This window comes from Crotalus tigris, unplaced genomic scaffold (assembly GCF_016545835.1).
Source record: "Crotalus tigris isolate CLP2741 ecotype Arizona unplaced genomic scaffold, ASM1654583v1 scf7180000017738.192408, whole genome shotgun sequence".
NCBI classification, from domain to species: domain Eukaryota; kingdom Metazoa; phylum Chordata; class Lepidosauria; order Squamata; family Viperidae; genus Crotalus; species Crotalus tigris.
The window spans coordinates 33,108-46,496 of NW_024096604.1; the positions used below are offsets into that span (position 1 = coordinate 33,108).

Consider the following 13,389-nt stretch of genomic DNA (forward strand, 5'->3'; position numbering starts at 1 on the left):
TCATATGGAATATATTGCAGTTGTCTGGAAAAGTAATTCATAACTATATTCTATTTGGATGAACATTTACGTCTTATAAATTTAGGCTTGATTTCAAGTTAATATATACAGCTTGGAGCTTTATTTAACACTGGACAGTTGCAACATTACAGATCAAATGTCACTGGTGGAGTTTTAAATCATTCAAGGTATTCAACTTACAAATCACAAAGTATTAAGGAATCACTGGGTTGTAACAAAACAACTAGCTGCATTCATTTATTTATTGAGTAAAATGATTCAAAGCTACATATTTGCGCATGGCCCTTTGGATCATTCTCTTCAGTATCTAAATGAACAGGTTACAATATTTTTGACTCATTGTATTCATGGTCTCTTTATCTAGTTTTAGGACTCATATGGAGAACAGATGATGTTTTAGGTCATATTTATTCTGAAATTTTGAAAATTCAAAAGGGTTCACAAATTTTTAAACATCACTGTACATGGCTCCTTGTTTTGCCCAAGCCTGTATTGTACACTGTACACTTTTAATGGCACTGAGCAACACTTGCCATTGCAGTGACCTTTGTGGCAGACCGTGGTACCTAACGGCAGTGATTGTCAACCTTTGGTGATTCTTCTTTCTTCTTCTTTTTCCAGCTGACAACCTCCAAATACCCAGTGGTGGTAAAGATGGGACATGCTCATTCTGGAATGGGAAAGGTGAGGGTGTAAAAGTTCTCAAAAGCTGAGCCCGAGTACTCTTGAGTGTTTGAGAGCACACAAATCACCATCCTGCAATAAAGGTCACCCAGATATTCCTTTAAGATATGTTGATGTAGCCCTTTCTAAAGATCTTTCCCCACTTGTGTTTAACCATAGCATAAACATCTTTTGGTAGCAACCATTTTTTTTCCCTACCATGTTTCATGATCTTGCCTCCTGTCACCTCCAACTTTCTGAAATCGGCTTTCTCAGTCATCCTTGGCCATATTAGGATTAAAGTAGCATTTCCCTATTCTTTTGATACAATCCAAGAGTAGCCTCATAGTATTAACTTCTGTTAGGCTTACTCATTACCTCAGAGTAGAATTATCAGTTGTTCAGCAGAAGGAGGCTCTTTTGTCCTCATGTCCTTTATCTAGCAGGCATAGCCTTAACATCAAAAATTGTCCAGCTCTTTGGGTAGCTCTTCTCAAGCAGTTTTTCACTGTGGCACAGCATTTCCCTAAGTGCTAAATCCAGGTTAACAAGCTCAGCACTGTGAGCTTATATAGTACTCTCCCACCAATATGACAGCTGCCTGAAATTCACAAGACCTTAATTACAGATTGAAGGTGTTTGCCTCTTAAGGGCTAGCACCTTCTTCTCAATGTGTATTGTGTACCTGTTTACTCACTTGTAATCCCTTCCTCTCCAATGAATAAAAATTCAAATACTAAATACTGAGTCTTCATCCAGTGTGTCCATTTATCCTCTTTTCCAATTGTCCCCATCAGATATCTGGTAACCCTACCTTGAAGGGGAGTCATGGGATTGGCAGTGATCTGAAACTGAGGCCTAGAGCCAGGCACAGGGATTTTTATTGGGGGTCAACCATTTTTACACTGTTAAAATTTTCTGCTTGCTCAAAGCAGTTTGACTCAGCAGTGGAGAGAGGGCCTACAAGGCAACTCAAAGGTTTTTTTTAAAAAATGATCTAGATTAATTAGTTTTCCTTCCTCTTTGTTTATCTCGGTATCTGTTACGTGCTGATCACTTAGATCCCTGCTCTGCCTGGAATGCGAAGTTTATTACCTAGACCACAGAGTTGCTAAGCTCCTGCTTTGTATCTCTTCCCAAGTTGCAAGTAACATAATGTTCTGTTCTTTTCTCCTAGGATATTTTCATTGTTGAGACAGAAACCTATTAGATTGTAGGGCATTCCCATTTTGGCTCTGAGGTCCCCATTTGCTCTCCTTCTTAGGGGGCAATTGTGGGAAGAATAATCTTTCCTCCCAATAACTTCTGTCCCAATTAGTCACAAATAGATTTTCCCAGCAACTCCAACTGCAAGTTATAATGGATTCCTCTTTTGTTTAGGAACAAGTATAGAAATTGATTTTGTTTGTTTCTTTATTTAACTGTACTTATGACCTAACCCAGTCCTGGGGGCCTTGGGCAGCATAAAACCACAAATAAAGACCAAAACAAAAAGAACCCACAGTATAATGAAAACACCATGAGAAAGCAAAAGCAAACTTAAGATAGCTACCCACAATCATTCAACTGGGACCAAAGACTTGTTAGAATTGAGCTTTTGAGCTGTTTCCAGTGGAGGCTTAGAAACTTCTGTAAGGAAGATATTTCCACCATGAAGGCCTGCTGTCTGATCCATACCTGCTATACCTCACAAAATGGGTGTGAGTGGGTGGGTGGGTGGGTGGGTGGGTGGGGGGAGGCAGGGTTGGCAGATCTTCTCTGGAAGACCAGACTGGATGAGTACAATTGGCTGGAGAGCTGTTGCCCGATGTTTGGGAAAACAATAACAAGAAACAAAAATAAAGGAACAAAAGTTGACAAGAACTAGACAAGAACAGAAGAGAAACAAACCCACACAATCCAGGCAATTTCACTCATTGTTGATAAAGGCCTGGGAGAAGCCAAGTCTTCAAGGCCCTTCAAAACACCAGCAGAGTGGGAGTCATCTGGATCTCAGGGACAGCTTCATTCCAGAGAGCAAGTTCTACTACAGAGAAGGGGCACTTCTGGAATCCTGATAGAGGGCTTTATTTAATCAAAGGAACTCAGAGAGCGCCAATCCTGCCAGATTAAATCAGACCGGTTGATACTATGGGAGACATGTGATTCCTTAGATAACGAGGCCCTGTGCCACGTAGGGCTTTAAAGGTATTGTCCAGTACCTTGAACCACAAAGTGCAAATGCTACATTGGCATACCAAGGCATGACCATCAGTGCCTGCACTGCTGCATTCTGGACCAATTGAAAATTCTGAGTGGTCTTCAAAGGTAGAACTGTGTAGAACATGCTACAGTAGTTAGGTCGTGGGGTGACCAGGGCATCAGTGACTATCTGAAGAGCTTCCCAATCTAAGAAAGGACAGAACTGGTGCACCAGATGAAGCTGGGCAAAGGCCTTCCTGGCTAAGGCTACAATCTGTTCCTCAAGCAGGAGCTGTGAGCCTAGGAAGACTGCCAGATTGCATACTCTTAAATGGAGAAATGCAATCCCACCCAGTCAGAGATGGAATATCTCCAGATCTGATAGACCAAACATCCACAGACCCTTGATTTTGATGGGATTGAGTCAGAGATGGTTCCTTCCTGTCCAAATCTGTATAGCTTCCAGACACAGGAATAGAACATCAACAGTCTCACTTGGTCAATCCAAAGTCATCAGTGTATCAAACCTCAAACCAGTGGATGATCTAACACAGTAATTAAAAGGAGAGGAGAAGAATGGAGTGATGTGAGTTCCCTCAAAAGAGGGGCCAAGAGAATGATCTCTCTCTCCTCTGCCCCCAATAATACCAACAGGAATCGGCCCAGAGAAAGGAAGAGAACCACTGTATATATGTGTCTCAATTTCCCAGCCCATGGAATTGACTTAGAAGGATACTGTGGTTGACAATGTTGATAGCCACTAAAAGATCAAGAGCACAAAGGATGGATGCACCAGCTTCATCTTGATTCTACCATATTGACTACATCAATAACCAAAGCTGTCTCATTACTAAATCCCAGCCTGAAGCTTGACAGAAATGGGCTTGGATAATCCATTTCCTCCAGGTTTTCACCAACTACAGACTGATCACCTTGTCAACAACTTTTCCCAGAAAGGAAACGTTGGAGACTGGATGATAGTTATCAAAAACCCATTGGGTCTATGATGGCTGTCATCATTGGCTCTTTCAAGGCAAGAGGCATCATCCCCTTTGTCAAAGAGGCTGATGCTACAGAATGGATCCAACCATAGATAAGCATTTTTGCTAGTTTTTTATGGCAGGCTGAATCCATGAGAAAATGATGTCAGTCAGTGTTCCCAGATAAAGAGCTTCTAGCACTATATAACCTGTTGTGTTTATTTTGTATTTTCCTGCTTAACATTTTGGTGAAAATAAATAGAAATAATGGGCTACAAATAGAAGGCACTTTTATATTGTCTGAATCTAATTTGACATGTGATCAAATGAGGAAGAGAAATTGGCACAATAAACCCCACTTATAAAACACGCAATTTGAGAGGGCAAATCAGATTTTAAAGAGGTCAAAATTGAATTGCTGAAGTGTGGGTGATATAGAGTTATTTGCTTATATTTGCATACAGTAAATGCAAAGGCTTCTCTTTATTGCAGGTCAAGGTGGAGAACCAGTATGATTTCCAAGACATTGCCAGTGTGGTAGCTCTCACCAAGACCTATGCCACTTCAGAACCTTTTATTGATGCCAAGTATGATATCCGTATACAGAAGATTGGCAATAACTACAAAGCCTACATGTGAGTCTGGAAAAAATCCTCGTGTTTATATCTCTTTACTCTTAGCAAATGTTGCAACTTCCCCACAGAAGCTTCTTGACCTGCACTTGATCCCACCATTACTTAAATCAACTTCCTTTCTACTTTGCCTCCTCCCTTTAGCAGAATGATGTCTTCCATGAAGCTTTATTGATCCTGGTCAGCATTTTCAAATCACTTTCTAGAAACAATCCTGGAAGAGGTGACCATATGCAAAAGTTCGGGTCTTATATCTTTAATAACTGATCTACATGGGAATTTTGGCAGACACACATTGTCGTATAACATTAAATATCTTGCTAAAATTCTAAATTTTTTTTTTTTACAAACAATGAGAAATATGTACGCCGCCCCTCCTTTGTACTGTATATGTCAAGGGTTTTCAAACTTGGCCCTTTTATGACTTGTGGACTTCAACTCCCAGGCACGCTGGCTGAGGAATTTGGGAATTGAAGTCCACAAGTCATAAAAGGGCCAAGTTTGAAGACCCCTGGTATATGTGCTATTAGATTGTACTTCCTTTGAGGACTCAATTTCTTAAAATACTGTATTTAATATACCGTTTATCTGACAAATCCCATTTGAATTAGTTTCCCCCTTTCAGTCTCTATCAATCTTTTTCTTGATGTTATTAACCTCCTTTTTCAAGGAAAAAAATTGCTCTCTGGATCTCTAGTACTCATAACGCCCTCTCTCTTTTCCCTGTCAGGAGGACCTCTGTTTCAGGCAACTGGAAAACCAATACTGGCTCTGCCATGTTGGAGCAAATAGCTATGTCAGATAGGTGAGTGGCGGGGTGGGGAGACATGATTGGGTAGGGATTTAAAATAAATGGCATAGAATAAATGGTCTCTTCCTCTCTATGGCTTCTCACAATCTTCTCTGAGCTAAATATACCTGAGTGAAAGTGATAAAATTACGAGGGCTCTGTACTTGAACTTTTATAGTTTTGTTTATAAGTTTGTCTCTTTTCTTGATCTTTTCCATTCTGTGGTAGGTACAAGCTATGGGTGGACACTTGTTCAGAAATTTTTGGTGGTTTGGACATTTGTGCAGTAGAGGCTCTGCATGGCAAGGATGGACGTGACCACATTATTGAGGTGAAGTGCTGGGAATGCTTATATTTTAACTAATATACCAGGAACACAAACCTTTCAAAAAATGCTAAAAGAAGGGAAGATTAGAATTTATAAGATACAGAGCCAGATTAAAAGTTTGTTTTTTGTTTTTTAAATTGAAGATTTTTAAGCAAATCAGCTCTTTTTAACAAATTTGTTCTGGAAACAATGAAACCTCAATATACAGTACATGTGTTTTTATGATACCGGGATAGTATTGTATTCTCTCAGGCCAAAGAGATTTGAGTTGAAATACATTTTCATCTGCAATGGTCACTAGTTGGCATCAGGCCAATTACATTCTCTCTCTCCTTTTACTCAACAAATTCAGCAATAATTTAGTCTCTCACGGAACCTCTGTCATTGCTATTGTTGCAGAAAACCTTGTGGATATTTACTGAAAAGATTTGGAGGATGGTTTGGAAAAACCTTGATCCACATTAAAAATTAATATTTTTACTAATATTCAGAATATATAGTTCAATGTGTCTTGGAAAGCTCAACCATGACAAAACAACTGGTGGTTAAGGTTAAGGTTGATGGATCCTCCTTTGAGAGGTATATATATATACCTCCCCCCCTCTATCCGTATACAGGAAGATGAGGGAGGAGGGAGACGACCAGCATGCGGGATGAAAGGGATTCCTCTTACCTCTGGGGTAATACTTATGGTTGGGGAATGATGAATAATGAACGGCACGACCAGCTGGGCCCATTAACACGCCTTAGAAGCCAGATGCAGGCTACTAACACCCTATAAAAGATGCCCCAGCGTCTGCCTTTTAGAACCCTGACGATGTTGGATGATTTCCCAACGAAAGCTCGGTTAATAAATTTTAAAATTTTTTATTCCTCTTGGTGATCGACTTCTTTTTTGGGATTTTATTATATATATATACATATATATATAATAAATTTTAATATATCACTCTGATTCTACTGCATTTTCCTATGTTTTTGGTGAATGTACAGTATGTTTTGTCTATTGATATGACGTGTAATTGGTTTTCCATGTTACAGGCAGTGGAACAAACTGGCTTAGTTCCAGTTACTTCCTGGCTACATGGATCAGACTGTATTCTTTGAGTCACCACCCATTGCACCATGTGGTTTTGTTAAACCTATTGCTTAGTGTTTATACACACAGCACACGTAATCCTTTCAACAAATATCCTGTAATGGTGGTCATCTGTTATTATCTCCATTCTGCAGATGATTATCTTCTGCAAGGAAAGGGGCTGTCAGAGGAAATATATTCTCTGGATATTATCCATATTTCTTATTAGCTATTTGTTTTCATCCCAAGTTGAAACTTCTGCTATTAATTTGCTAGTGCCATTAAAGTTTAAAGTAGGCATTTTAAAAAAAATAAAAGGTCATTTCCTGCAGAAAGTCTTAGAGTAATTCACACATGTTCTACTTAAGGGAAACAACTCAGCTTCCTGTTTTTTCCCCCTGGTTCTTCCTTTAGGTAGTGGGATCATCCATGCCTCTGATTGGAGACCATCAGGAGGAAGATAAGCAGCTGATTGTGGAGCTGGTACTGTCACGCATGGCCCAGGTCATTCCTCGCACACCAGTACCCTCCCCTGTGCGTTCTGCCTCAGGACAGCATGCCCAGGTATTATGACTTTGTTTTTCATCAGAAACACAACAGTAGTCATTCCTTTTTTTGTGTTTTTCCCCTGTAATTTATGATTAGTCACTGCTTACAAGAAATTGAAGGAAAGGCGTCAGAAGGAGGAGGAAATGCTGGCTCAGAGTAGTAAACTGTCATAGTGAAGTTTACAGTAGGGTTCAGTTTATGGCAACAGTAGTGGGGAACCAAGTACAGGTTGCCTGCATAAGGACCAGGGTTAGTATCTGAAATTTCTAATTAAAGTTGGTGAGTCAAACAGAGGCAGAAGATTTCAGCATGAGGGACTCTTTGAGCAAAGTGTTCCTACTGCTGGATCAGATTGTGTGTGTGTGTGTGTGTGTGTATGTCTATTTAGTCCAGTATTCTGTTTTTGACAGTGGACAATTAGATGGCTTAGAAAAACCTATATGTTGAAGTCAAAGTCAACATTTCTTTCTAACTATTTGATCTCAAGCACCAGCATAATACTGTAGAGATTTCACCTAATTGCCATGGATAATAAATGTTGGTAGATTTGTCTACTTTGAATTTGTCCAGTCTTACTTTCAAGATCTTAAGAGGAGCATTCCTGGATGTTATCCAGTGTTCTGTTTCCCACAGTAACTGCCAGCTAGAGGCCACTGTGAATTTAACAAGTGCCACCAGGTCCTCCTATTCATGGTTCCTAGCAATAGGCATTCAGAGGCATGCTGCCTCAAATTCTAGAAGTATATAACCGGCTTAAGTAAAATGGCTATTATTAATGTTCCTTAAAAGCCATTGAAGTTGGTGGCTGCCATAACAGTTTGTATTGTGAACAAGAATGCTTCTCTCATGCTTTGAAGCTTTTCCTTAGCTAAATTGCTATCATTACATCTGGCACGACAAATTTCAGCTGTTTAAAGACACTTCCCAGCCCTCCCCCATGTATTACCAAGCATCTGGGAAAAAGGAAGGGCAAGGAAAACTCTCTCTTTGTCCATCCATTCTTCACATTTTGCAACGAGTTTACATGGTTCCTAGTATTTGATGGCTCCAGTGGAGATCTGTTCATTTTTTTTCTGTTCATTTATGTCATCTGTTCATTTTTTTTTTTGATTGAATGTCTGAATGGGCAGCCTACTAGGGAAAGATTCAGTTCTTGTATTGCATGGTGATGCTACAAAGAAGACAAATAGGAAGAAATAGGAAAAGTATAGCTGGGTAGGTGGGACAAAAGGAAAAAAGGATATATTTTGATGCATGCTCCTGCTTTTGTTTGTTTTCATTCATAGGCTCAGTCAGCTCAAGCTGGACAGAGACAAGGCCCTCCAGCCCAACAGAGACCTCCACCCCAAGGTGAATTATGCTTTGGGGAAAATTGTGACTCGGGCGGGAGGCATCAGAATTTTTTGTTGGAAGGAAATTCTAGCAGGTTAGGTAAGCTAAAACAGCTTTCCCTCTGTCTTTCAGGAGGACCTCAGCAGCCACCTCCAGGATCCCAGCGCCCTCCGTCTCAGCAGCGCCCCCCTCCCCAAGGCCAGCAACTCTCAGGCCTTACCCCACAGCCCAGTGGTCCTGCAATGGGTCAGCGTCTGCCCAGCCCCACTACCCAGCAGCCCCCACCACAGGCTCAGCAACGTCCTGCCGGGCAGCGCCAGCCTGGGCCTGGAGTCCAACAGTCTCGCCAGCAGGGCCCCCCCTCTGCTCCACAGTCCCCCCAGCCCCAGAGAGGGCCAAGCCCCAGTGGTGGAGGACAGCAGCAGTGGCAGCAAGGTTCTCCCCCGCAGCAGCAGCGGCCTGCAGGGGCTGGCCTGCCCAAGACAGCATCTGGGGGCCTCCCAGGGCAACAGCAGCAGCCCCAGCAGGCACAGCGCCCTCCAGCAGCTGGCGGTCAACCACGGCAGCATCCGCGGCAGGGCAGCCAAGGGGGCCTGACTCAGCAGCGCCCACCGGGAGCAGGAGCACAGCAGCAGCGCCCATCACCACCCACTACCCAGCAGCCGAGGCCCAGTACTCAGGGGCAGGGGCCTGGTGGCCCAGGGCAACAAGGGAACCGCCCTCCACCAAGCCAAGGAAAGCCACAAGTTGCCCAGAAACCCAGTCAGGATCTGCCTCCTCCACCCCAGCCCCAGCTGAAGTAAGCGTTGGACTCTTGGGTTCTCTGTGAAGGGAGCAGGGTTTGGCAGGCTCCAAGACTTAATTTTTGCAATTTAGGGATTTTGTTCCTAGCTAAACAAGGGTGTGGTAGGTTGCCATGGTGATCTGTTACCCTCAGATACTTAAGGGCACAAACAGTGCTACATGCACTTTCCCCTAACACCAATTCAGGATTAATTTTGCAAATTCAGTGTGTTGTCATTTTATGTCCTTTTCACTTTTGTCAAAGATCACTAAGAGGTTAGGGGAGAATATTAAATGAGAAAGGATTAGGTGCAGTAGGATGACAAGGCAGGGCACAGAATGAAAGGTCACTTGCTTATAAGAAACTCTTCACTGACATCACTGCAGCTGTCTTGCTTTTTTATGTTTGCTTTTGTTTGCCACTGTGAGAACTAGACACTACTTTTTATGCAAAAAAACCCCCCACACCTCCTCCTGAAACAAAAAAAGTTAATTGATTCTCCACATATACAAAGTCATCTTTCAAAAGGACACAAAAAACTCATGTTTTAAGATGTCACGTTCTTGAGATAAAATTTGAAAAATCGAATTTTTAAAAAATGTATACCTCACTATATAAATCAAACCTTGCAGGATAAATTTGAAGCTGAAAGGTTAGCATAAGTTTAGGAAAGATGTATTTCATAATCCCTTGTGACAAGTGTTTCCCATGGCCGCCTCTAAGAGGTGGCATGGAAACAGGGATGAAATTGTTTGACCACTGAAAGGGAGAACAGAAAGTGTTGCCCTCACTTTCAGCTGGATTCGCACGTTATGCCAGTTGTAGGAGCTCGGTTTTGTTGAGATCAACAAGAAGATATTTTTTAACAGAGAAACAGTTACATAGGAAGGCAGCAGTGCTTAGGGCTTCAAATAGCCCTTCTTGCTGAATAACTTCTTCAGATGTTTGCTGTAGCTTTTTGTTTGCCCGAGCTTGCCAAAATCACAGAGGGGGTTCATGCTCCTCTGCTCTCAATTCAACGGGATCTATCCATAATGAAAAGAATTGGAAAGAAATGGAATGGCGTGGGGGTGGGGGGGAGGGGGGAGTTTCAATTAGAAGAAAATGCCTAAGAATTTCCCTCTCCAAATTCTTTCAGCTTTTCCCTCATGTTTTCCTGCTGCAGGATCATTTCCCTAGTCTTTCCCTACTGGACACACCCTCCTTTGCAGCATTAAATTAGGGCTGGAGGGGGGGGGGGCAATGCGGCCTCTCAATGGCCTTGCCCCCTTTTGTGGCTCTGTGCTTGCTTCTTACCCTACTCTTGAGAAGGAGGGCAATGAGTCCCAAACTCCCCTTTCTTCTCTCCCAGCATTTCAGACAAAGCAAGTTCTGTTGCCTGACCTGATTTTAATAGTGTGTTTCTCATTTCTCCTCTCCGTCTACCCCTCCCTTCTTTCCTGCCCCCCCATTCCTCCCTCACTGTTCCTTAGCAAATCCCAGTCTCTGACCAATACCTTCCCCCTTGCAGAGGCACCGGTGCCACGGGGCAGCCTTAGTCAGGATGAAGTGCGTGCTGAGAGCATCCGCAGCCTCCGACAGAGCTTCGCCAGCCTCTTCTCCGACTGAGAGACTTCCCCTCTATACTGCGACCCTTCACTTCCCCGGGCCTAGTTCCCTTTCCCTGTCTTCTGAGACTCTGAACCCCATGTTCCTTCACTGCTTTGACCAACCCCCTCCCCCCCATGGGAATGCTCTTCCAAAATGAATCTATTTATTTGTTTATTTTTATCCCCCCCCCCTTTCTTACTTTGAAGAATTTTTTTCTCCCCTCCCCTCCATTAATGGCAATCCCATGGAAAGGGGGAAGCAATACGTATCCCTGGAGATCCTTGGTAAAAGGAATGGCACCTGCTGGAAATGGTCAGCGCTAGAAAATGGGTTGATACTAAATCCCCAGGAATACTCAGGCTTTTGAAGCCGGTCGTTCTGAATGTAAAGTGGGTTGGTTGGTTGGTTGGCTTAAAATTCATTTGTTTGTGTACTTATTTATTAGATTTTGTACCGCTGCTCATCTCACATATGTGACCTCTGGGTGGTTTACAGTGAAGAAGTTATCTGTACAGAGCAATTATCTGGGGAGAGAGAGATACAAATACATATACAGATACACATATAAATTCTACCCTAAATGCAACAAGAACTACACAGTCTTCTGGGAAGGAGGCTCTGTTTATCTTACCTTAAAATCCTAAATCTTCCTTCTGCCACCATCCTTCGTTCTTAAGGACCAATTTTTTGCTCTGTTTTCTATGACTGATTCTGTATCCATTTCTGCAGAATATACTATCCCCATGCAAGTTAAACCCATCGATTATCAGAGAGCTTCCTTCCTTCCTTTTATCAGGAGCTCCCTTTTCATCTGGAGGCTGCAGATTACTCAAGTCCACATTTCTTCTATATAAATATGCAAACTTTATGCCTGATTCTCTTCTCCCAGCCTAGGGGTCCCCAGGCCTGGGAAAAAGGGAGAGGAGAGAGGTCTCCAGGGATCTCTATATATAGCATGAGGGAGGGGACTTCTCCTGGGGCCATGTCTGTGTTTGTGGCCACAAAGATGTCTATGTTGCTGTTTGTGAATAAGCCAGTCAATTGCCACTTGCCCTTTGCACAATCCTGTTGTCCCCACTCCTTAGCTGCCTGCTTCCAACTCTGTTGCCTTGGCTGCAGGTTCTGCCTCCACTTCAGCAATGTGCAACCTTCTTCCCATGCGTTTTGGTAACTGTATACTTGGCAAGCCTTAATCTAGACACATACCACCTTTCCATCCTACCTCACACTGTTTTTTTCCCCCACCCTCTTAGTAGCACTGCAGAAAACTCCCAATCTGACACTCCACTATAAGCTTTAGCATCTACTGATCATCAGGAAGGTGCTGGGCAGGGCCAATAAGGTACTTAGCAAATCTTTTGCTAAGCTGTTTTAGAACCCAGCCATCATGGAGGAGAGACAATTGGCCAATGATTTGAGTTTGCGGTGGAGAATGCAGTTGTTTTTGTCAAGCCCATTTCCTGTTCTTCCTCCCACTTGGCCAATCAAATCTATCTGCTCTTCTCCCAAAACAGCCATAGTACTGCCACTATAGCCAAGGTATGCTTTTGCTATTTTGATGACTGAAGAAATAAAACTTCATCCCCGATGGACACACAAGGGGTTCACATCCAAAAGCAGAACTTGGTCCCCACCCTCTCCCCCTTGTATATAACTCAAGAGAGAAACTTCCCACTCTATTTTTGTGATTCTCCTTTATCCCTAAAGCTGTGTCAATTACTCTTGTCCCCTTCTTTGAAAGGTCACGGGGACAGGGGTAAAGCGCCACTTAACGCGTGGTGGTCTGATAGCTGCAAAGTCGCGTGTTGTAGCTGTGTTGTGACATGATGCTTTGAGCTGTGTTTGCAACTTACTGTCAGGCTGGGGAGGGGATGCAGCAGAGGCTCGATCCCTGTGTATTACACCCTCTTTCCATTCTTCAGCCTCTTCTCCCCAGAGATCTATTCCTTTGCCACCAAGAGATCTGGGAAGGACAATTTAAAGTGCTAACTTGGTATCTTTATTTATTCTTGTCTGGAAAGTGCATCCCCCTCGCACACTATTTTTGTGGGAATAGAGGCCTTTCCTATTGCTGTGATTCTGTCTCTGTGAATCAAAGTTTCAATGGATCAGTGATGTAAAAAACATAAATAAATAAATATATCTATATTAAAAATCCGAATGCTTGCTGGAAAAATGCATGTTTTGTCACTGGAATGAAATCAGTATACACATATAGGCACTACATATGAATAGATATGAAGAGAAAGGGGTATGATAACATCAGAATGGAAAAGTGGATAGATGAAAGCAAGTGTGTGTATTATGAGAACAAAGGGGTGTGGATTTTCTTCTGTCTATGTGGCCTCAAGGAGTCAATGACAGCTTGGTGTAATCTGTCCCTGTTAGTGAGCTTCTAAAAGTACACATTGGTCCTGTTGAGATACAAAATGCTGGGTTACATGGATAGTTACCTTGATTT

At 42.5% G+C, this 13,389-nt stretch overlaps 1 protein-coding gene across 2 annotated transcripts; it reads left to right on the forward strand.

The window, feature by feature from the left end:
• Positions 1 to 620: 620 nt before the first annotated feature.
• On the forward strand, positions 621 to 13,089 carry LOC120306458 (synapsin-1-like). 2 transcript variants are annotated; one of them, XM_039339736.1, is made up of 8 exons: positions 621 to 705; positions 4,338 to 4,480; positions 5,208 to 5,282; positions 5,496 to 5,598; positions 7,088 to 7,237; positions 8,509 to 8,572; positions 8,687 to 9,353; positions 10,811 to 13,089. In XM_039339736.1, exons 1-8 carry the CDS (start codon positions 676 to 678, stop codon positions 10,944 to 10,946), a joined length of 1,368 nt encoding a protein of 455 aa, XP_039195670.1. In that variant the 5' UTR covers positions 621 to 675; the 3' UTR covers positions 10,947 to 13,089. The 2 variants fall into 2 exon arrangements, with proteins under 2 accessions (XP_039195670.1, XP_039195671.1); XM_039339737.1 differs by having other exon boundaries at positions 10,849 to 13,089.
• Positions 13,090 to 13,389: the final 300 nt, after the last annotated feature.

What these genes read in the sequence shown, in the direction of transcription:
- LOC120306458 (XM_039339736.1), top strand. Translation starts at nt 676, where the DNA reads ATGGGACATGCTCATTCTGGAATGGGAAAG. An exon ending in CTCATTCTGGAATGGGAAAG is followed by an intron (nt 706 to 4,337) that starts GTGAGGGTGTAA and finishes TCTTTATTGCAG; the next exon opens with GTCAAGGTGGAGAACCAGTA. An exon ending in ACAGAGACCTCCACCCCAAG is followed by an intron (nt 8,573 to 8,686) that starts GTGAATTATGCT and finishes TCTGTCTTTCAG; the next exon opens with GAGGACCTCAGCAGCCACCT.